Below are 25,636 nucleotides of genomic sequence, written 5' to 3'. Positions count from 1 at the left end.
CCAGAGCTGCCGGGTGCAGGGGCGGCTGCACCCATGGGTGCTGGAGGGACAGGGCACGCACGCACGCACCCACCATGCCCAGCACAAGCACAGCCCCACCTGCAACTGCTCGATAAGCCATGCTTCAGGAGAGAAGGGCACTAGAAAGGCCAAGACCCAAATATACTGGGAAATGACTCACGAAGACTCCTCTCCAGGTGCAGCGTGGAGCTCAGCCCATGGTATCTGGATGCAAAGCGGTGGGAACAAACACATCTCCGGGTAGTAACAGGAGACTTCAGCAGAAATTGGTTGGCAGTGTTTTGGCTGTAATATAAGCAGAGATTAACATAACCAAGAGGTTACAAATTAAGCCTCTGAACAAATTAAAAATGCTAGCAATCAATGGGAACACAACAAGCCTTTCAGCTGATCTATTAGCAAAACAAGCACTAACCACATTAAGCTGCTTTTACAGAAATTATCAGGGCCTAATAAAAACAATCGACCAGTTCTCAAGCCAATGAAAACGACCCAGCCAGCTGAAGCAGTTTAACCTCCCTTAGCTAGGCAAGGGGAGCGCCAGCTAAGGCACGGTTGTGCTGAGGGGTTTTGTCATCCCCACTCAGCAAGGCACACGCTGCTCCTGCCTAGCAGGAGAGGGAAGCAAAACCTGGAATGCCCCAAAAAACCTTTACTTGCATTTGAAGACGAAACATTACCTTTATGCTTCCAATGCTGTATTTTTCTTCCTAAGAATTAAACAAACCCTCTAAATAAAATACCCTCAATATCCTAATTAAGGGTCTGAAAACGTCTATACTTTCACAGGGCTTTGTCCCGACTGTTTTTCTGTCTAATAAGTACTGGCAAAGCTACTCTGTAATTCTGATTTTAAAAATCTCTGTAAACAGAAGAGTGTGGTAGATGAAGCAAAACTGCATTTCCAACATCAGCATACACATGACCACAGAATAATAAAGAAACAAAAGACTTCATCCAGAACTTTCCAAAACACGCTGTCATTGTGCCTGGGGCTCCAGCTGCCAGCTCGCAGTGCTCCTCGCTCTGCATCCAGCTTCAGAGGAACTTCCCTCTCCGGTGCCGGCACCCAGCAATAAACCCAGCCCAGCTGCGTTCTGGAATTAACTCACCTCTAACATTCCCTTTCATTAAGGCATTTCTCCCAGTTACAGGCTCTGTGTCTCTCCATGACGCCCTGCAGGAGGACCCTCTCCTTCCTGCAGTGGGCACAAAGTACCTGCCTTGGACAGGGAGAAACGTGTGTTCAACACGCTTTTTGTAGGCTCAGCATCTCCTGGAAAATGCCTGAAGGGCCCACCGGGGCCTTCTTAGCTCTAACCAGTGCTGCCGCAGCGCGTACAGGTGCAGGGGTGTCCCGGAGAGCAGGGCTCCGTCCATCCAGCCTCGGCCGCATCGGTCCCTGAACCCCTGCTTAAGGCTCTGAGGCACCGACACCTCAGACCTCAGTCTCTGCTGCCACTGCAAAGGAAGGTCATACTTCCAGCAGTACAACCAGCAGCGAGTGCTAGTGACTGGGACAGACAGCAGTGAACATTCACCTGTTTTGGCTGGGCAGGCATTCGGGGTTATTGCAGCCTTTTGGGACCTATTTTGTCAGACAAAGTTGTGAGAGATTGGGTCAAGGCTGTTATGATCTATAGCTGAAAAGTCATTTCCAAGGTGAGCCTTTTCTTTGAACAACAGGCTATGGTGAAATTCTTGGCTTGGACCTGTTGGATTTTTTTTTTTTTTTCAAAATGCTCCCACTGAGCGTAGAAACAGAACTTCACCCTCTTGCTTCAAACAAGCAATTTGAACAGTAAGGACATCCATGGTATTTCTAAACACAGGCTCCAGATTCCCACCTTCTCATGCAGTCCTTCTTGTGAAAAATAGTCTTTGCATTTCAGCATCAAAAAGCTTGTTCCCAGACTAATATCAGGATCTTCTAAAATGCTTTCAGACATAAGCAAATATGTCACAGCCTGTGATTTCTCTGCAGAGTAAAACAGAATAAAAATGCATTTATCTACAGGAAAAAATGCCCTTTAATCTTAGTACAAACCCATAAAATGTAGGTTGCATCTTAAACTGTTCTGAGCAGCTGAACTAGGTTAAAGAAAACTCCTTTGTACTCTTCATTTCTCATGCTTACAGCATTATCACTCACAATTAGGCGTGACATTTCAGTAAACATTACTTGCATTGAGTTAATAGACAAAGCACACAGGAGACAGCTATCAGCTAAAGACAAAAAGAAGGGAAACAAAGCACTGATGAGGCAGACTTTTATGCTGGCAAGAGAAACTGCAGAAATCTTTGGATTGTCATTTTTACCTCCACCCAGACTAAACTCTTGGTATGATGCCCACATGTACTTACGCACTTTCAAAGAATTAATATTAAGAGACTCAGCTGTAGAAAAAACCTCTCAACCTTAAAGTAGCCCCTTTCATCTAAATTTGTCAAACATCTTAGGAAAGGAACCAAGTTCTTAGTGATTTTAGTTTCCTGAATTTCTTACCTTGTATACCATGGATGAATAACTTTTATAATCACGTTCACTGATTTTATTTAATGCTGAGTGAGTCAGTGACACCTTACTAAACACAGGCTACTTGAGCGTGGTGATGTTTCCATTCAAAGTATGCATGCTGAAAAAATAAAATTGCAAACACAATACCTGTATGGAACAGATTTGCTGCTAGGCTCCGCACTGTTTGAAAGTTTGTGAACTCTGACAAGAACATTTCATCACTGAGGGTTTGACCACAACCTCTCCATGTCGGATGGGAATTTACACCCTGGGGACTTTCTGCCATTAGTTACAGTTGGGTTACTCATAGCACAATCATGCTATGAACAAGGCTACGGGCATCACTCGTACTTGAATCTAGGTTGTTAGATCTCAGGTTTAAGGTCATTTTTAAAGAACAAAAGATACAGTTGCATTCAATTCGGAAATGAAATCTGCTTTCCTTTATCTTTAAAAGTGACATAAAGAAAGACTACTCTATCTGCACATTAAGAAAATGTCAAAACGTTCCCCAAAGGTATCCAAATTAACATGTATGTAAATTATCTGTCACTTTGATTGCTGATAACAGTGAGTGTGTGCACAGCACTAAGTAGTTCAAGAAGAGATATGACTTACACTTTGTTATGTTGGGAGTAAGGGCAAGCCTTAGAAATAAATGCCATGTTTGCAAACAGTCCTCAGTCTCCAGCCCTGGGGTTAGGCTGTGAATCATTCTCCCTTCTTCCCTGTTCACTTTTAGATACCGATCCAGACCCCAGGCTATGAGGACGTGTCACTGCCTTGCAGCACATTATATGGCTTTAGAATAGATTCTCCTTTGGTGAACGCTTTAGCTGTTCTCAAGAAAATCAGTTTCAAAGGTCCATTTAAACACCATCTGGACAACAGGTTTATTCACAAAATATGCAAACCTATAACCATTAAACAGTAATGCAGCCAAGACAGGGGATTAATTAACTAAAAGCATTATTCCCTTTCTAATATACGCACAATCTTGCATTTTTCTTAAAGCTCCCCACTGTGGAAATTCTGCAGCATTGCCATATGAGAGTTTATTATCATAAACTCTTTCAAAAGCCTTTGTTTTCAGGAAAGAATCAGCTCTGAATATAACACTGCTTCTAGGCACAATGAAAACCGCAGCAGGAAAAGGGTCCTGCAGTGCTCTGAATAAACATCTTGGTGCATGTCCTCTGTATATACGCAGCATGCAATACACAGTTGCTACCTCATATTTCCAATACGCCTGGAAGTTATTGCTTAAACAAAACAGCGTTAGTAAGAACATGCAGTTCCCAAGGGGGATATTCTGACACCCACAGTGCTGCTCATGAATGGGGCTATTACCACGGAAAACAAGCTTCAGCTTTTAAAATGCGATATTGATTTATGGTTCTGACTGTTGTTATAACATGCAGCAAAACATAAAAAGCCCTTAACTTTTTTAGTATTTAAGCCCCTTGAAGGAAGACCTTTATCTGCTCTGAAACTCAAACGAGCATCCTCTCTGAGAATGCAGTTTGATCACATTTTCTTCAGGTTAAGGTCCTGCCATTGGCCCTTTCAGACCCTAACTGTAGGCAGGCTTCACAGTCCAGACTCCATTTATCAGAATGAGAATGTAATTCTGCTGCTTATTATCATGTCTCCCTCTAAAAATTCAGAACGCACAACCAAGGTTGCCCAGAACCAGAGCCACCCATTTGCCTAATTTTTTTCCCTTTGAATGCATGAGTACATTTTAATCCTGTGCTGTATTTGTGCTCATATAAAACCTAGGAAAGGCAACCAGCTCCTTCGTTCAAAATGCAGACTTCATTCTGAACCTAATAGCAACCGCTACCATAATCACATATTGATTTTAATTTGTAATGGACAGAAAATTCACCTAATGCAAATATACATCTCTGTCAAATTTTATTTCCTTCTTCCTAATTCCCTTTCCAATTAAATATATGCACATTAGCATTAACAGAGAAAGGTCTGGTGTCAGAAAAAATAAGTTTAATCATGTATTATTGAATTTCTAAGCCAAAGATGTGTGAAGCCTTTCCTGTTAAACTTGGCCTTCTGGAGAGCGGAGGGCAATGGGGCCTCGTGGCCAGCCAACCCACTGCTGCATGGCCACGCTGAGCATGCACGGGATGAACTGATGACAGGAAGAAAAATACCTGGTTCTTTAAGGGCAAGAATGATATGGACACCACTGCTGAAAAGCTAACCATAAATCTCTCGTAATACGCCTGTATTTTCAGTTGAATGTAACTTTACCAAATGCTAACCATCTGTGCTAAAATTCCTCGTGTTAGACATTGGGGTTCAGCAACAGACAGAGAGCATTAACAGATAGATGGATAAAATAGGTATCAGAGATGGGTCAACAAAGCTTTGTAGAAGAAAATTGTGTTTCACATATGGTTGAGTTTTTTCATCAGTAAGGATGTAGCGCAGACAATAGTGTTTGAGCTTTTTTTCTTGAGATCCCTCACCAAAGATTCTCAAGGAGCCTAGTCTGTCACGCAAGAAGATGAAACGTAAAAAATTGTAACTCTTGCATTTCGCTTTAGAGAAAGCTGTTCTCTAAGGGTGAAAACAAACACGGAGTGATTTTCTTTCAAAGAAGTTGTTCCTACTAGCTTTCACAATTTTGAAACCTTAATAGCCATATGATGGATAATACCAACTTGCAATGACAAAAGGGTTTAGGATCAAGGCGTGGGTCTGTCCTGTATCGAACCGCTGATCATCGTCTTTATTTTTTTTACTGGAATTGCAGCTGTCCTGATTTTTTTCTGAACTCTCACTGACAGTGAGAGCAGTATTTTCTGCAAACACCTGAGAGAGGTTCCTAGTCAGTCCCACCCAGCAGTCGCAGTTAGCATATACCTCCATTTTCATGTGATTTGTCTGTTTAGAAACTCGCATGTGCAAACCTTGCATGTGGCACAGCTCCATTACCATCTGTTCCAACGTCTCCAGAGCACAGACAGCAAGGAGCTCTGACAACTGAAGCTGGAACATAAGGAGAGGTTTTAGTGTGAGTTATTATATGAAAGCAGGCCTAGGAAAGCGGGTGAGATAGTTTGGACTGTCCTTTCACATTAACTTGGGTATCTTCTGATGCTTTGGTTGAGTAAATTGGGTGCTAAGTTTAAAATTCAGCAAAAAAAAAAATAAATCCTCTAAGTTTCTCTAAGGAAACAAAACATGTTTTCAAGTTTCTCCTTGGAAGGGAGGGGAGGGAGACAAACAGGGTAAGAGCTACTAGTTATAATGCTCAAATATGTAGTTTCAAATTATTCTGGCACAGGAAACTGTTTTAACAGTTCCAGAGCATTCAGATTGTGTAGTGTGGAGCTCTCCTGCCCCACCTGCACATCTGCATTTAGCAGAGGAGAAAGGTTGGGCCATATCTCTGGGCCATCATCCTGCTTTCCAGCCTTTGGATCCAGCTCATGGCTGCACACAGAAGTAGAATAATTTAGGTCAGAAGGGACGTCTGGAGGTCATCTAGCACAACCCCTTGCTCAAGGCCGTCTGAACCAGTTATTTTCCTTGGGCAGTTATCGGTGACATAAACAGCAGACGCAGCACGTGCTGTTCCTTACCATGCACCCAACGTGGGAGCCCAGACCCACTCCCACAATTAGGGGTTGGAAAGTAGAGCTGATGCACACTGAATACAAATTCATCCTTACAGAGCGTGCGGCGGAGTCTCCTTGGTACCCTGCTGAAGATCACGTTTGTTCCTGAACAATCACTCAGCAATGTTCCTTCAAGTGCTCAGCTTGAGAAGCATCAGAGCAGGGTGAATACGCTTTAATGTGAGAGAGCAATTTATTAGATTTTTCAGAGCTTCTTCCACAGCTGTGACAAAAACACTGTGTGGATTCTCCTGGAAAAGACATGAGCTCCAATAGTAAAAGTATTGTTTAAAGAAAGCCTTTTTTCTTTATCTTTTCTTTTACAGCGACCACTGCTATCTCAACAATTATCCTGAAGCTTCCTAAGGAACAAATCCCTTATAGTTCAGCTATTATATATGTTGATTTCGCAGCACATAATCATGCAGGAAAATGTCCTTATAAGGATATTCAATAACAATATTTTGTGGCCATTTCATATTTTTCAGCCATGTTCTCAAGTGTTTTACAAAGGTGAGCAAATCTTGTCTGTTCTTCCCACAAAAAGGAAAGATAAGCATCCCAAAATCATAGTTCAGCCCCCAAAATACATTACTTCTGTCTGTGCACACAAAGGTGACAGAATGAGCCCAAGGAATGCACACGCTGGGCTGCACAAGGGCCGTCAGTGGTGGCGGACGAGGGTAAGCGGGGTGGGAATGCTCAGGGATAAGGCAAGCCAGGCAGCAAACGGCCACGGGCATGGCATCCCCACTAGCGCCTGACAGCTCGGAGCAAGCTTTCGTTTTCTCCACAAAAATGCTGCACTTAGCAGAGAGCTGCACTCCAGCCAGCGTGCAGGATCTGTTCCAGCACAAAACAGATATGAAAACAGACAGAAAGGTCTGCTGTGCACTCCAAGTACCTATGCATCTGATCACTACTCTTAAGTTCAGCCAAACCCACTGGGAACAAGGGAGCAGTGAAAAAACTGTCAGTATTTAAAAACTCCTGGAACGGTTCCATTTTTTAATCATTTCTAAGCTTCAAGTAAGCAAGAAAGGGCAAATGAACAGCTCTGACAACGTTCTGACTGACAACGTGTTAACATTTTTAAAGCACTCCTGGGGTGCTTTCCAAGCAGGTTTTGGAAGGTGGGAGCAGCGATCAGAGCGCGGCGCGTGCAGCCGGCAGCGCTGCTGGATGGCGTCTCGGCGGCTTCGGCAGCACTGAACGTTCTTTCATTTGCACAAACTCCAACAATCTGTCTCGGAAGAAGCAGCTCCAGGATGTTGCGACAGGAAGGAAATGTACTCTGTAAATGCTGGATTGTCCTGTGGAACTGCGAGATGCCGCATCTGAAGAAAACTAATTAGAAAATGCTTAAGATGCATGTCTAAGGACCAGGACTGATGTGCCCTGAGACACAGAAAGCTGATAAAGTTGAAATTGCAACAAGACTTATGCCTGTTACCCTGTCCATTACTAAAGTCACCTCACACATCAGCTGGCTTTTATGATTGCTTTCTATCACCTACACGTCAGTGATGGAACAGCACTGGTATGCCAGAAATGCGATTCAAGAATGAGAAATGGGTCGAGTTTGGAGCAATGTTCACTTATACAGGAACAATCAGCCCCAGACAGTTCATTCCTGCAGCACGCCAGGAGCCTTGAAACAAGGCCTCAGAGCTTATCAGGCTCCCACACCTTATCGGGCACCCGCAGCAGCACGGTCTGTCAGGAAATGCAGTCCCGTATTCAGCCGGGAGCACAAGCGCGCGGGCTCCTCTGACAGCAGGCGGTAAGTCAGACCTCGGCGTGTCGCAGCAGCACTTGTGTCAGGCAGAGGGTCACAACAGGAAAAAACAATGGACTTGGGAGAAAACTTTCATGCAGGGCCGGCATACTGAGCCACTGTCATAATGATCTGCCTCTTCCTGCGATAGCGAGGCGCCAGCTGTGTGTGCTGGTTACTAACACAAAAAGCCGTCTCTTCGGCTTAATGCACACGCTGTGTCGAGCTGCTTAACCACCGCTGAACACTCACACCAGATTATTCAAACGTCATGGAAATCTCTCACCTGAATAGCTCAACTTTCCTAATATTTGGACCGCCATGAATTCAGGTGGCTCAACTTTAAGCACATTCATTCAAAACCTAATGTATTCTTCCACGCAGCTGTATTAATGCGGAAACACTATTTATCAAGAGCTTTCTGTTGTTATATATTGGGATTTCAAATCCACTGTTAACTAAACCAGTATGACCTCTTTATCTTTTCAAAAATAAAATAAAAGTGTCCATATTAGAAACTCTCTTTTTTGCAGAGGCGTTAGGTGATCCTCTGAGCAGGGCCTGAGGTCTGCACCCCCCGTGCTAGGCTTCTGCTCAGCTTGGCATGGCTTTTGCAGCCCTTACCTTGGAGCATTTTATGGTTGCCTCATATCCTTACTTGTTATGTCTAAAAGACATCTTTCCTACTGAAGCAGAAAAGCTTTGGAATCACTTGGGAATCAGGATCTGATTTGTAAATAGTAATTTCAAGGACCAAGTAGAGCAAATACAAACATTGTGAAGAACATTTTCCCATCCATTACAGCTACTTACTTAACTGAGAGATACACCCAGTGGCAGAACAGTAACGTGCTACCTGAGAGTGATGCCTAACGTTACTTGCACAGGACAGGTGTGCCAGAACGTGGCTGTGCAGAGCACTGTGTAGAAATCCAGGTTACATTTTACTGGTTGATTATAATTTCAATTCAGATAATGAATGAAGTGAGCAGTCAGTCACATCTACAACAGCTAACAGACAACAGCTAAGAGAGAACTGACAATCTAATACACTGGTGGAAAATGGTGCCAAAGCAATAAAGAGGCTAGCACAAAACAAGAAAAGTCAGTCTCGGACCCACATTTTGCCCTGTTAAGTTACAGGGTACTACAAAAAAATACCAGGATGTCACATCTTTACACTTTATTCAGTGGAAACCTGAAAAGAAGACAGCCTGCAGGGTTAGAAACCCAAGGCAGGGTGGGTGGGGATGGCAGATGTCTGGAAGGGAGCCTTCCAGAAAGCTTGGCACTCGTCCCGGGCTGGCAGCTCGGGCGCTGCGGCGGGAGGCAGCGCGCATCGCCAGGCAGAAGCCGCTGCCGCAGGCGGCTGGGGGTCCCCAGCCCAGCCGAGCAGACAGGCTGCGAGGCTCCTCGTGCGGGACTGCCCAGCAAGCAGGTGGGTCAGGGAGATTTCTGCAGCCAGCTTGCCCGAGGACATATTAAATAATAAGCAATCGTGCCAGGCAAAGGGAAATGGCTGTGGACGAGTAGAACTAACGAAGGCACCTCGGGCTGCAGACAAGGACAGCCAGGCCCGGGGTCTCGGAGGAGAACCACACGTCCACGAGACTCTCCCTCAGAAAGCAATTATATGACTGAGCTGACTGCTGAAATTCGTGCATTACTAGAGATTTTTAATCATCACTGTGTTACTTTGTCTCTGAGAAAAAGAAGAAGGGACGGTATGTTCAGAGGGCTCTCACAGAAGCCTTTGGTGATAGCACTGTGCGGGGCGCGTACTGCTGGCCATGGAGAATGGTTTACCAAAGGTTAAAGGAAAGTCTTCCAGACTCAGTTGATTACTGACCAGCCAGTCTGCATGGGCAAAGGTATTCCAGCTCTGCAGGACTTAATTCCCTCCTTTATTCTCCACCTGTTGTCTAAGCAAAAGGCAATAACAGTATGTTTTCTTCAATACAGTTAAGCACTGGCCTTCATGTTGGCCTCAAAGAGTAAATGAAAAGAGCAAGAGAAGACAACAGTAGAAGTATTTCAAATTAATTTACAGGACGTGTACATACTTTATATTAATATGCATTGATATAAATAGAAAATTAATAAAAGTTGCTGAAGCCACCAGACTTGCTGTACGATCATTGATACAGAACCTATGCCTTTAATTCAAAGATCTGGAAATACTTTGTAAGTACTAGCCTTGTACTTCCTCTGTAAAATACCCATTACTGTATCTACTTACAAACAGGTAAGCAAAGATCATCTAAAAGCATAATAGAAGGAGAGTAAGAAACAAACTTTTGAGTTGTCACTGCAAGTCCCCTGCAGAAAGCTAACAAGACGATGGAATTGTCAGTTTGCAAAGAGAGTTGCTGTGCGAGTCCTTCCGCATGACATATTTACAGATATTCTAATTTCTTTTACATACTTTGCTTGACTCTAAATATTAATAACTCTTTTGCTTTGTCTTTTGAAGAAAAATATGAGACAGGAGACATAACCATAACTCGTTATATAATATATGCATTGGGTACGACCAAATTTCTTAAACAGATGAGAAAGCATTTTTTCCCATTTTCCTTAGCCATTAGAAAAAAATGCTGATGAATGAAGGCACATGCCTAGTACGGCAGACAATGTTTAAACTGCAGCCTGTGAACAAAACAGGTATATGTAGTATGGTAATCCACAGCTTCAGTTATATAGAGTTCGTAATAAACGGGATTCATATTCATATTTTTTCATTAATTTCATATGTAAACACCCTTTTTTTCCTCATTTCGTTATCAATATCGATGGGATCTTTGCAGTTGAAGGGTTAAAAAATTTCCAAATGTCATTAACTCTGTGTTTTTGACATTGTATTTAAAAAAACCAACAACTGTATGACAGAAATTACTCCCTGTTTTAGGAACATCTAATTTTGTTGTTGTTGCTCTTTTTTTTACAGGTCCCCATTTCTGACAACGAAATGGCATTGATGAGTGTATCACCTCTATCCCTTTGTGTTCACACCTCCGGATCTTAAACAAAACCCCCACACTGGAAGACAGACATGATGAAAAGCCTTCGCTCCGGTGGCACGCTGCAGCTGGCACAGCCGGGACTCAGCCAGCTTTCAAACCGCAGCGAGCTCAGTCCTGCCCTGGCAGCGCGGGGAGCCGAGCCCTCTGCCAAACCTGACGTGTCTGCTGCACGTAGGCGTAACATCACTATGTGACCAGTACAGCCTGAAGAATGCCTGCTCAGAGCATTAACTTCAGATCATTTCAAGTTCATCTTGGGTATTTACAGTCTTCCAAACAGCATATTCCAACCATGCTATCAGCGTGATTCATTAATCCTCCGTCTACTGTGACAGCACAGTCATATCTCTGGCTTACATATAAAGGAGTTGAAGTAGTCATTCAATTTAACTCCGAGAAGAAGAAAAAGCAGTTTAAACCCAACATTTTTCAGCTATTTAGCCGCTTAGCTACCTGAACACATTGTGCAACACATAGCTCAGTTTGAAATCCCCCTTTAAACTAGGGAGGGTACGAGAAGCAGGTACTCCGTAGCATTGCACCCAAGTTGAACACTTCTGTACCTGAAATGCAGCCTGCTATGCAAAACGAACTTGGTGACTACATCCCAGTGCCAACACAAAACTGGCACTTTCCAAGAATCTTTGGGGTCGGAAGGAGCAGAAGGTGTGCAGGACGACGGTGCTGGACAGACAGATGGCACTTCTGACAGCACGCCCGCCGCAGCGCGACAGTCGGCAGAAGCTGCAGGGAAAGGGCTGCTTCCAGAACAGCAGGTCAGCCCCTGCTCAGGGTGTAACCCGCAGCCTGACATCTAAAGTCCCTGCTCTGCTCCGCTTTGCTAGCCTGGTACTAAGCGATCTGACCATCTGACTTCTGGAAAGCATCTGCTCTGCTCCGAGGGAGCTACACAACCGAGATCAGATGGCCCGTGCCCGTCAGTTAGGAAAACAGCTTCAAGTGGAAGGACATCGAGCAGGACTGCAATGGATCAATTTTGGTCTGATTTTATTGATCACCTGAAACACAATTAAAATAGCAGGTGCTTTTTTTTTTTATTAAGCTATCTCTCAGATGGCACATACAGATGGGCTGACAGCCTTGATTTCCAGGTTTATACAGGGCACAGTATACCAGGATCTTGATCTCAGCTGAAGCCTCCAGACATCACTGGGATACAAGAGTAATTAATAAGTAATTAATTAGGCCTTCACATGATCATGACCATCAGATATTTTAGAAGAAAAAAAAATGTATCTTGAGACCAAAATATCAATATTCCTTCCCAAAAGAAGTGGATTATTTTTAATTGTCTGAAAATAAATAAAATTAATCAGTTCAGGCCCATGCCCGCACATGTCTAATTCTGAAAGTCTTTTCAGAAATCACTCCCTAACACACCATCCAGCAAGTGAATGGCAACAGAGGAACACTGTGTCTGCATCCAGTTTCCACATTTGAGTTGTCTTATAAATTAAGGGGCATAAAGTGTAGCCTACACACACTTTACAATCCGATTCATTAGCTCTGCGAATCAGCAGCAGCCCTTATGATCATTTTAGGTACTTTGTATGAAGAAGATCAATTGATTTGGTAAGGGAAATGTCTCATACTTTAAAATTATTTGTTGCTTGTAATTGAATCAATAGCTGTTTGTTAAAGAGTTTTGATGATAACTTGATTCACAGAGGAAAATATTAGAGTTTTTAAAACTCCAGTAAAATTTGAGCACAGCTATGAGATGAGAAACAAAATGTTTTCCTGTTTCTTTCCCCAAGTCAGCTGCTAGGCTTTTGGAATAACATCCCTTTAGGAAGACGATGAGGCAATGGAACCATTTCCCCACTGCTCCAGTTCATCTGCGACAAAAAGTGGAAGCTGTTTCTCTTTCAGATAAAAAGCCTAAAACAAACAAAAAGAACCTTGCTAGTTTCAGGCCACAGACAAGTTTTCCCATGCTGCTTTTTCTTCCCAAGAGGGCCAAGCCAGTTAGCTCCAGAGGCGCTGGCTGAACCTCTGCTCCGCAGCATGACTGCCACAGGGCACTCCAAGCTAGCACTACACCCAGGCAATCAACCTGAACTCGATTTTTTTCGGATAGAATTGCACTAATAGCAGTGTGCATGCAGTTAGAAAAAATTCTTACTGCAGGTCACTCAGGAATCTCACTCCCTTCTTCCCATCCAGTGGACTCACCAACAGGCATCCCGCCTGAAGACACGCACAGCGCGTTCCCTGCCCTGCCTTCACTGCTGCACGTCCTGCAGCTCCCCAGGGGAAGCACCGTGAGCACGAGCCCCTGGAAGCCCGCCCTGCCCAGCAGCCTCGCCGGCCTCCCCGCATGCCCAGCGGAGCGGGACAGCCAGCGCTTCGGGGACCGGGAGCTCCCCGGGGCTCAGCCCTGCAGTTCTGTCCTGGGGCCGAAATGACTTCTGAGGCCTGATGCGGGCCCTCAGGTTGCCCGTTGGTGCTGTCAGCAGTTCGTTCCCTAGCACCTGCTGCAGGCTGAGACTTCAGCGCCCCGTGATGAGAACCTGCTCACTGCACCATCAGGGTGCCAAAGTCACCGAATACATCTTCTCCAGTGAAAACGCCTATTCTCTTCCTTTCTTTTCCCCTTCCTCCCCAACTGGCAGCTCAGCAAGATATATAAGCAGATAAAAGCAATATGTTCTAAAGGGACCAATTTTATAAATAATGCATTGGTGTCCTCGTTCCTTGTGTTCCTTCCTGAATACCGACCGATTTTGTGCAGCTCACTATATCAGAGTCTGGGCCAGTCTACTCCTTTATTAAACAGTTCATTAAATAATTAGGTCAAATAGATATTAACATAATGGTGCTTGTTTAAGTCCTGTAACAGAGAAAGGCATTAAGAAATCAAGGGGATAGGTTTCTTCCCAAGGTCTGTCGCCTCCTGGGTGGTAGACCATGGTCAACACGGGACCTGTCTGTGTTTCCATCGTAGTTCAGACTGGAGTGCCCGCCTGACATCTCTCTGTTGTTCCCGCTCCCATGCTTTGATTTACACCAAAGAGCAATCCCCATGGCCCACAAACTGGACTTCCGTTGCATGAATTAAGCAAGATGCACGCCTCACATGCTCCCGCTGTGACTGTACACTCGCCTGTGGGACCAGGCACGAAGCCCGGCGTGCACAGCACGGACACCGGGCCCGCAGCACCGCCTGCTGCAGCCTCCAGCCCTGTTCTAACTGCAACGCACTACCTGCTGCAGGAGAAACAGAATGAATTCATCCTCTTCCTAAACGAGCGTTTGGAAAAATATTTTCTCTCAATCTCTTTTACTAGCGTGGATCATTTCTAGTGAAGAGAAATAGAAAGTGATCTCTTCAGACGTACAGCTGGCTGGCAAATGGTGAGACAGTCAAAAGCTGCTAGAGAAGAATATGTCTCTGCTGTTGTGGGCAGCTCTTCTCTGAAACATCCGCGCCCTCGGAGAGCAGGCACTAATAGTTACTAAGTCCAGGACATGAAGCTCAGCTGAATAGTTCACATAATTCTCATTTTTCTGACTCTTATTTTGGAGCAGCAAGAGTATATTACAAAGCTTATGGATGTAAGATCTTGGATTTTTACCATATATTATTTTTTAAATTATGCCATTTAATGGCTACCACATACAGAAAGCCACCAGTTAAGTTTTGACCAAAATCCCCATACAGCTGACCATTAACACACCAGTAGGGGTGTGGACACCATTCAGCAGCATCAACACCAGCAGCAAAAGAATTATTTGCATGTCAAATTTGCAAATTAAAAACGTGAACAGATGACTACTGAACATCTTGATTCACACTGTGTTTCTCCTGCTTGTCAGTTTCTGGCAGTTATGAATAGTAACTTGAAAAAGTGCTAAAAATAAAAGAGATTCAAGCCCTGGCTCAAAATTTTTTTTTTCTTTTTTCCCCCCCTTCCAATTTGCCTTTGATACTTTGCTCGATATTGCTAATAATAAAATCAGTATAACTCATAAAACCATTGCTTTTAATTTAAAATAACAAAAAGCATGTCTTACCTATGGAAAAGGTGCAAACCATAACCTCCAGAACTCATTCTCTCATTAAGCTGAGATGACACGGAGCTATAGCTCTAGCAGCCCGGCTGCAGCAGCCTGCCATGAGCAGGGGCAGCCCGTGGCCACCCGCTGCCCGCAGGCACCGACCTCCTCCCTGCCCCCAGCCTGGTAAGAAAATCACTGGTAAGAAGCACAAATTAATAAATAGGAAGGTCCTTTTCCAAACGTGACAAATCACTACTAAAGGCTGGCTGAGGGAATCCTGAACTAGTCTTACTGTTAAAGTGAATATACGCAATAAATGCTATTACTATTTATTATAAAAACATCAACTTTTCCTGTAAAATGATTAATACGATATTTGGTTTTAAATCTTCTTCAACCACAGCTGTCATAGAAACCAGGATTCTGTTTTCCTCTTATCTTCAGATGTTTGTTTTGGAAAATATATTCCAAAAATCTTGAGTGAGAAGCACTAGTTCACCTGGGTTTAAGCAGCAAAACTGCACTGTATCGACCTGCACATAGCATCAAATGGCACCTGGACCAAAAACATCCAAGGCCAGATTTATAAAAGCACTTTGGATACGGACAGTGTGTATAGAGGCTAGATGAATTCCAGAAGCTTCTGTGCCCCACACTCACCGTGACTCCCATAGGAGACAAGAGCCCCATTGTCACTGGAAGTCCCTCTATAAGTACTTAGGGGTGGTAACTCTTAAAATCTGGTTTCACGTCACTATTTTTGACTCCTCACCACAAAACAAGGGCTCTCCAGCCCAGTAGTTTAAAGGATCCAAGCGAATGGTGTCATACTGTAAACCCCACTGCAGTTCTAACCACTGTGGAGTAACAACAGTGTCTCTCTATTCCCTCTGTATCTGCACTGCTATTACTGACCACTGCTGTGGCATTTGTTAACAGAAAGAACAAAAAGGTAAGGAAGAGAGCTGCTGAGAACAAAGTCAGGTTTGGAGGACTGCCAGTGTTTCTGTAGGTACTTTGCATGTTAATCTCAATCCATCATTAAGGTATGCTTCAAAAGGCATAAATTTATCACTTCTAATATGGTAAGAGACTCATATAAAAATTAAACATCTGGTTCTGATCTTAAGACAACCTTTGCTTTGCCTAGCAACTACCATTAACTGTGAAAATTAAAGTATCTTTACGAGAAATGTAACATGAAAATTTATGCCTGTTTAACTCTATGCCTGAAATTCTATGCTAGATGAGTATTTCTGCTTTAATTCCGCAGACGATGGCAGGAAGGAGGCAGATGCTAGTCAGAGCAGGCAATGCATATATTTACACGCACATGCCATAGTAGCAATGGGGTTGGAATGGGTGGCAGGATTGCTAAACAGGCCATTTAAAATCAAAGATTTGTGTTCATCCAAGCCAGAAAATAGAAAATGCACAAAAGTTTAGTACAGAATACAGTCTATTTATGTTAGACACTTTATGAGAGAAAGATTACTGTGTTCAGAACCAAATGTTCTACACATTAAGCATCCAAACAGTGTAAGAAGAAATATTAGCACACTTTATGGATCCCGCCACTCCAATGAAACTAGCTTATATAAATTTATTCATGTCATTCGTGCTTTATTATTGACTACGAGCTTCATTTAGTCTCTCGCATGAAATAGATCCTCTCCTTTTACCTCCAAGAACTCCTAAATTCAGTTTTACCACATGAGCATTTTATAATGGTGAGATTTCCTCATGCACACAAGCACGGTTGCTCCAGACAGGCCGTGTATTTACTTAGTGAAAGAAAAGCAGCGGAGCAATGAGTTCCTTTCCCTTCCTGCCACCTCAGTGCATCCCATTTCCCACAGCCTCATGATCAAATTCAGCAGGGTGCTGGCAGCTTGGAAGAGGCACAATGAGTGACCAGAATTTTGCTCAGGGAATGGCAGGACTAAGGCCCAGTACGCTTACTGGTGAACTGTGCAGCACTGCCTTGTTTTCCTGAGAGCAATGCCAGAGCAGGCAGCTGTACGGGCAGAACACACACAGCGCACGTGCTGGAAGTACAGCAGGTGCTGCTTCTGAAGCTTCCTCCTGGTGTCTGGTGGTTGTGTTCTGACAGACTGATGTCTGCCTTCCACACAATGCACCATAAACTGTCAGGAATCCACTTCCCCGCTGTACTAAAAGGCCGCTACAGACGCTGCCCACGTGTGCCTCTATTTTAAAGGCTCCATCCAACTGTAGTGTGGATGATAAACCTCTGAACACATTATCAACAACCTTTACCGTAACCACAGAAGTTGCTGAAAACTGAGGCAAAGAAGGCATTGAGTTTCTCAGCTCCGTGTGCCCACTGTCACAAAATCACCCACTGGATTCAGCAACGAGCCCACGTTTTCCTTGCTCAGCCTTTACTGCTAATTTAGCGGTAGAAGCTCATCTTGTCGCCCTTGATGTCCCTTGCAAGTCTCAACTCCAGTTCTGTTTTGGCTTACCTAACATTAACCCATGTGCCCAGCCAACGTTTCAAAATTCTTCCTTTGCAGCTTGTCCTCTCTTCCACCTCCTGTACACTGTGTTTTTGCATGAGAGCTTCATCATAAATTGCATTGTTAGCCAAGCCAGTCTCTTGAAACATCCAAATGTCTTTGTGAGTATTGGGATGGGTTACTCTTGCACTTGAAGGACGCTGTTCTGGAAGATCTACCAGCTTTCCTGAGCTTCTTTGTGCTTCAAAGCTGCCTCCATGGGTGGCCAGACACCGGATTCCTGAAAAACCTTAAGGCTGCTCACCCCGTGTCCAGTGCCTGTACTTGGCTCCTTGCCTTTCTCGCTCCCCCCAGGATCTTTTTGGATTGCTTTTCATGAATTACTTCTGATGTTCTTTCATCCAAAGAGGCAAATAGCTCAGTTACTACTCTAATGCTCTCTTAGCCTGAATAGCCATGTCACTGAATTTCCTACTTTTCAGAGAAAAAATGTCCAAAAGGGGAACCTAAAGCATGTCATCTATTCCCTACTTCAAATAAATGAAAGGTCTTTCTTAATGCATTATTACTTCGAGGAAGGCATGTTTCATTAAACAAATATGCCACCAGCACAATGAAAAGATGTCACAAGGTTCTTGCCACCATTTACAAACACCGAACTCATTTAAACTACGAATATAGTGTTTTTTACAAAACTAGGACTAAACTATTCATTGCTCTGTATAATGACATTTTATTGTCTGAAATAATTTCAAAACTTAAAACCCACAGAACATACAGTATATATATCTAAAATACACTTACCTCTTTCACATCTTGAAAATACCTTGAGCACACGATCAGGTAGGCAGTGAGGCCCCTCAGGAGGATTGCTCTAGATGGGTGTGCATTGGTGCCATCTCGATTCAGTATCACGGCTGCGTGCAGACACAGCTCTGCCCCATACACACCACATGCAGTTGAGAGAGCAGTCACGTAACAGGAACGGTACAGTTTTTCTGATCTTTGTATTTCTGTTGTTGCAGCAGCAGAAATAAAAATCTGTGAAGAAAGAAGATTTAGGAATGTTTTTAGACCCTCCCACTGAACTCAGCAGGAACTTTACAAATGACCTGGAACATGCAAGATGAAGTCCACGACTTTCAAGGACAAGCAAAACAACAAGGTGAAGATGTGATAATTAACTCAACCTATGTACAAAAATGGCTGCAGGAATTAGAAAAGCATAGCTGTAAATATTCATTTTATAGCCTCAAAATATACAATGAACTAAAAAAGCAAGAAATTAATTTACCATGAACTGAACAATCACCAAAGACTTTTATTGCAAACTGTAAAAGCTACAATAAAAGTAGCAGTGGTTTTACAGCTATTATAAAGTTTGAATTCATGCATATTGTTTCTCCAGTGCCATTAAGAGAATATAATGTAAAATTCAGTGACTTTTTTGTTTAGTTATGAAAATGATAATTTATACAAATGGCATACAGACAAAAGAGAAAGATACAAAGAGTCTTTAATCTGAATTTATTTCTTTACTTATCCTGTTATTCCTGCTACTTTATGCTACAGGTTTACATTGTATTTGTTAAAAAAAAATAAAAAAAACCTCTACCCCCCACCGAGATACCACACGAAACATTTTTGTTCTTCTAATCTTTTCAAGCAAATGAATAGATATAGAGAAAACATATATATGAAAATGTTTGAGCTGTAAAGCTTTTAAAAGGAAGTATTTCAGATATCTAATTAATTGCAATGTTTTTCAGAGTCAGATAGTTTAGTCACACTATTTTAAAACCAGCTTTTCCCCTGTAAAATTTGACTTTTTTTCTTTTTTCTTTTCCTTCCATAGTTCAATGTTCAAAGCCTAGTTCAATGAGGCTCAGCCTCTAAATTGCTTTTGCACATTAAATTCATAGCAGCTGGATTTGCAGAAGCTTTGATCCTGGTATCTCTTGGGCATCTTTACATGCCCTTATCCTGACTTTTTCCTCCCTCAAAACTCTCATTAAAAACACAGGATTGAGTTCTGTGGGCTTGTTTGGTTGTCCCCCTCTTTATCTAGTTTTGCTCTCTGAAAAGTCAGGAGGCCTGCTGGTTTCAGCTGTGGAAGACTAGTTCACATGAAAGAAAGTTGGTGACTTCATTTTACACAAAATTGGAAAAGTGAAATTAAAACATTCAAACGTGTAAATGACATGATTAGCTAACTTGTACTTTTCCTTAGTGCTTAGGCAGAACAGCTTGCTGTCTGTTTCACAACATTAAAAAAAAAAAGACTTTAAGCCCTAAATTAATAGTAGTTTTGTGCAAAATACATATATAAAGAATTCTAAGCAAATCTCATACAAAATCACTATGGATTAGTCACATGATGTATTTGTAAGTAGGCTATATTTCATACATAGGTATATTGTTTCATAAAATTCGGTTTTCGTATTTTATCGTTTTCATGCTTTAAAGTGTGATTGCTGACTGAGGAGATTACAGCAAAACGATTTGTTTCGCTATCTAGAGAATCTGGGTACCTGAAGAACGCCATGCATAGGTGCAGTGCCTCCTGTTTGCACGTCGTGGCATAGCCCTCCCGAACAAACAACCTGAACAACACACCGGTCCCAAAGGTTAATACGGACGGTGACCTCCGCCAGGCAGCACAGCACCAAGTGTAATTCCATTAATGTACTGCCGAGATAACAAGAAGATAATCGGACACTAAATTAAAGAAGTGTGGAGCGACGCCTTTATGCTTATCTTTGCTCAGTGAAAACAGAACACAAAAATAAAACAATCCCAGCTGAGTTACTCATCTTTGATGCTTTTAAAACGATAAACAGGTTAGAAATGTCTTCCAGAAAAAGAGATCACACCAGACATTTTTGGCACCCCTTTTGCAAGCTGCAAAATGGGATGAATGTCACTACCCAGCCAACAAATTCATCACCACCCGTGCTGCTTCGATTCGCCACGTATTTCCAAGGGAGGAGGGCCACAAAGAGGCAAGGGAACGTAACGGAGGGGCTGAGAAGTAGTCTCGGGAGATGCGAATCTTACACTGCGCTCTGCCATTTCTTTCCTAGAAATCTAACTCTTTCTTGCTTCATTTCTTCCTCGGCACTCTTGGACTGATTCCGCTCTCCCTTTCTCTGTTATATGTCCTGAAACCCACTGGGAAAAGCAGCATGAAGATGCAGCCAAGCGCATTGTGCCGGTAACCAGGGCTTCGAACCAGGCCGGGCGCCCAGGCCCGAGCAGGCCTTGCCCCCGGGCAGCACCTCCGGAGGTGGCTTTCTGCCTCCGGGGGCTTTCTTTGTGGCGTGCTTTTTTAGAAGGAAAATATGTTTCCTTTTCAAGCGAGACACATTTCTCACGAAGGAAACCACAATGTCAAACTTTTCCTGAAAAGACAGGAACACAGCAAGGCACGCTCGGCCATCGTGGTACCAGGACGCCCCTGGAACCAGGCACGGCGCGGGCAGCGGAAAGGGGCACTGCGCCCCAAAGGAAACGGGGCTGCTGCACCGGGGGCAAGCTGGAGAAACATCTGTAAAGGCTGATAATAGATTCGCTTCCTGAAATTCTTCCAGGACTGCTGTGAAAAGCAGGAAGTATGGGCAAGGGAGAGGAAGAAAATTACAGATGAGAAAAGAAAGCTCTGTTCCCCCCAAACTGGCTGGGATTGTGAATGCTGCTGTATGTGATGCTGCAGGTGTCGTTAATGAAGTTTCTGTGTCCCAGGAATACGCACAAAGGGCCAGCAGGGTTATTTCTGCCACGTGCCAGTCCTTTGCCTCGAGTTTGGGCCCACGCTCCAAGCAAACGGGGATGAAATGTGGCTCCTTCCCATGGGGTGTGCACACCCCTGCAAGCCTGCTTTCCGCCAGCAACCAGTAAGGCTGATCCGGACCCAGGACCTACAAAACTCTTACCTAGGCTCGGCTTTGGGCTACTGTAACCAAAACTGGCACTGTAGGAACAGCATTTAATTACAAGGAATACCAACTTTCCAAAGCAACACTGGATTTCAGGGATTGGGACCACCTGAACAAGACAGTACATTCCTGAATATAAGAGAGGAAAGAGAGAAACAAGGGAAGCTACTCCCTCCTCGGGTGCTGGGCAGGCAGCGGGCTGGGCACAGCCCTGCAAGGAGCCCCAGCCGGGAAGGTGCCTGGCCCTGGCACGCCTCTGTCCTCGGTGCCTGGGGGTGACCGCAGGCCATCCAGGGATGAAGGACAACAAGGGTCAGACACTTAGGACATCAGGAGTAACGCTTTCTTCATCTGTTGTCAGCTCGGACAGCAGCTTCCTTGGCTCCTTGGCTTGGTTGCTCTGTCCCAGAGAGGAAGGTAAAGCATGGCTTGTGTCATCTTCCCTGCTCCGGGCAGAGTGCATTGCAAGCACCAACTGCACTGATGTGAAGCAGCCAGGTTTAACGGGGAGGTTACAAAGGTGCACCAGGGCTTCCTTGGAACAAGCACCCTTGGTTTACCCTTCCTCCCCTTCTTGATATGGGGAACAAGTAGAGCTTTCTATGGAGTAAAGCTCTGCCCAGAAAACCTGATCTTACTATTTCCTGAAGATGGCTGATAGCTTAGTCATATTTAATGATCTCGAGCCACGTTGACTACTACATTTTATCAGAAAAATGCTCAGATGAATACTAAGATGAACAATAAAGTGTTATATTTTTCTACATTTCTACATGAAAAAAAAACATTTACTTGGCTGAGGTAGAGGGAGACTTTATTATTGTTATTTGTTTCCAATTTAAACATTGTGCCCTCCATAATCTCTCTGGAGCCCCAAGCAATAGCATTTTGAAAGACCAACCCGTAAAACCAAAGCTGGCAAAGCCAGCTGCAAAGATACTTCCTCCTTCCCTCAGAGAAAGCTGAGATTCTCTCCCAGCTCCACGATGTCCCATGAGAAGGGAGCACAATGGGAAGCAGCACGAGGGGGGAGCATCATGCAGCAGCACCCTGAGACGCGGGGCCAAGCGCCCAGCTCTGCCATGGCCGCTGCTCCGCCACGCGCCTGCTGCCGGGACCTGCACACCTCGGTACGCTCAGTTAAGATCCTCTACTGCAGGCCAAAACCCTCACGCTGATTTGTGTTCAGAAATTAAATAGTAACCAGTGTTGTCTTTTAAGCAGAGACAGGCTAATAGCAAGGAAAACAATTAGTAACTATCATGCAAATTCTGAATTGCCTTTTTCTTTTCAGCCACTTCTTTTTTTGGCATCCATGAAAATTGCTTTTGTTCACAGTAATATTTGGAAAAGAGGTTTTATTTATGCAAATAGATGCATTTCTAAAAAAACAAATTTGCATGTAAATGAGTGTATTTGTGCATCAATTAGTGAATTTGAGTTCTTCTTTGCTGCAAACACACATCCATTTAGATGGTTGTAAATGACTAGTGAGAGGGAAAGAGGAAACATAAATGAGTCAATTTTCCTGAGCACTTGACAGATAACGCAAAATGCCTATTGTATGGGAGACAGGGAAACTATACAAATGCATAAAGACAGCAGCACAAAGCAGCTTAGTCAACAGAACTGTAATTCTTGGTCAACCTTTTAAGTCTCCTGAGACACAAAAGAAAAAATGGTACTCCAAAAAAAAAAAACCACCACAAAGTTTGTTCTGTCTACATTCTGCAGGCACGCTAATAACACTTCATTGGAAAGGGCATCAAAGATATAACTAGATCTTTAAAAACTGACAACAGACGGAGAAAGGATAGCTGGTAAAACCAATCCCTTGATAGGACCCCTGTCTTAACAGTTAGAAGATAGACCAGTAAATCCAGGTGTAACAACAAGCTTAAAAAAATCACTGAACAGATTGCCTTGACTTAATAAAGCAAGCTTGAGTAAGTAAGCATGAGAACACTGTCACTAAAAAAGAGTGTTTTGCTTTGGACAGAAGGGGAGATGGTGGCAAATCTTTTTGCTCACTTTCCAGGAAGTTCTCTTCAGAAAATGAAAACCTTTGCACGCACTACAATAAAGAGAACCCCAAGTTTTGCTGATACATTCATACATTCAGTACATATGGTAACAATTACCTTGCCTATTGTCTTTTGCTAATTTAAGCATATGTTCCCAAAAGCCTTCAATGAAATGGAAAGTTCACAAGACCATCTGTTATTTATTAATTTTTATTTCATCTGTTCTTTCTGGCTACCTCTGCCTAGAACAAGACATCTCTTGCAGACTGGAGTTGGAGAGAAAAGGGAGGGAAGAAACTGCTCGTAGATTCAGCTGTCAAGACTGCGGTCAAGCCAGGCCTAAACAAAAAAATTTCCTATCGTGCTCAACAAAACCTGTCCTTAATAATCCTCAGTGAGGATTATGGCTGTTGTGTAAAACAGAAGCAGTTTTTCTTCAGGGCAATTTTCACTAGAAAAGGGTAGCTAAATCACACTTTTGACAAAACCTATGAAAAATGTTAATGTACAATTTTAGTACATCCTGATTTTCCACCTCTTTCATGCAGATATTACCTTCTGCATGTTGATAATCCTGTAAATCTCTAATGTTTGACTGACAGTAAAGTTCTCCCACCAAGCAGAAATGTGAACATAAAACAGAGCAAGACAGCTGGTTTTAGACTACAACTTATTTTTGTCCTGTTTCATTTCAAGACCAGTAATAGGTGAGAGCTGATGTGATGAAGACCATAGATATGACTCAGAAGTTTGACCTTTATAACTTCAGACACACAGTGCCACTTCACCATGAGATTAAATGGAACAGTAGAATTCAAAGGAAGTCTCCAAAACCATAGAAGCAAAAGCAAGACCGACTCCTGAGAAAGCCCATCAAAGGGGGAATGGGCAAACTGAGAGCACACGGCCACGGTGGAGAAGGGCTAGAAAGCAGACGGCCACGAGTATCACGAGGTCACTGCTAATAACCACATCAAACCAGAACCATTCCATTCATACATCCTTTTCTACAGTTTATTTCCCTGAACTAGGATTGTGTACACATACACTAGATGAGTAAAATACTCATGCAATCACTGGTAATAGTAACAGAGTTGCACAAGTATGCAACTGCATGGCTTGTAACAGATAGAAATCCTAACTCTTGGTGTGCAAAGTTACTCCGCAAACACCGAATAACCTATCAAATCCACAAATCTAACTTCTTTTTTGGCCTCATTTACATTAGTTCTGTAAACAGATGAATCTTAAACAAACCTGACAACCTATCTTTTAAAAGCCAAACATGGGAAGATCTCTAGCCCATTATGTTAGCCCATCGCTTCATGCAGTGTTATCCAAATCCAGATTCCTTCTTCCATCTGACTGATTTTAGCAGAGACGCTCATCTTCCTCTGTGAACTGACTGTTCATGCAAACTCAGTCACTGCAAACCAGCTGTAATCCTCTTCACTGATTGCATCATTTCTGCCCTTACTCTTACCAGGATTTTAGGGTGACGAGCTTCAGAAGGAAGGATAGGAATGTACATCAGTTTCCTACCTATGGAGGGTCATTAGATTAGCAATTAAACACGTGGAAACATTTATTTACTGAAATAAAATGTTCTTAATTTTAGTGTATTGCTTTTATATACTGCAAAGTAGCTAGTCTAGCAAATATTCAGGTACTACCCTATTATTTCATCCACTGTCCAAGATTTCACCCCCACACACATACACACACAAAAATAAAAGGCAAAAAAAAAAAAAACCAAGACATTTCTTTAAACAGTAATATAAAACGCACAGTGGATATTTCAAAAAAATTAAGAAACTCTTCAGGCAATAATATTCTCATCTGATCTTAATAGTGATGTTTATGCAGCATATATAATTAAAAGCGTTTTCAGTATCAGCTTAATTAATCTCAGAAGTTCAGTATTCAAAGAGCAAAGGAAATAAGCTTTTGCTACTCATTATATATCATGCAATTATATAATGAAGACATCCAATCATAATTACGTGTCATAATAATAATCCTGTGTCAGAAAAGTTCCATATATCTAGAAGAAATAAAAAAGCATGCCTTAAACAGTTTGCCTCCAGGCCTAAGGGAACGATTGTAGGGACTCTAACCAGTACTGAAACCTAAGGAGAATGATGAGGGGGGAGGGAGGAAGAGGATCTTGCCTCAGGGAGAGCAT

General features: G+C 43.1%; 1 protein-coding gene across 1 annotated transcript in view; it reads right to left on the bottom strand.

Annotated features, from left to right (window-relative positions):
* LOC308199911 (uncharacterized protein) overlaps positions 1–25,636 on the bottom strand; it is a 35,874-nt gene that overhangs the window by 6,064 nt on the left and 4,174 nt on the right. The window contains exons 2-3 of the mRNA XM_080604771.1: positions 18,297–18,533; positions 182–306 (exon numbers count right to left, since the gene is read on the bottom strand). Coding sequence (XP_080460897.1) covers positions 182–306; positions 18,297–18,533 — 362 coding nt within the window. The remainder of the gene's footprint in view (positions 1–181; positions 307–18,296; positions 18,534–25,636) is intronic.

Source organism: Anser brachyrhynchus (assembly GCF_964034855.1).
Source record: "Anser brachyrhynchus genome assembly, chromosome: 9".
NCBI lineage: Eukaryota > Metazoa > Chordata > Aves > Anseriformes > Anatidae > Anser > Anser brachyrhynchus.
The sequence above is the reverse complement of the archived record's forward strand: the minus strand, read 5'-3'. Positions and strand labels throughout refer to the sequence as shown.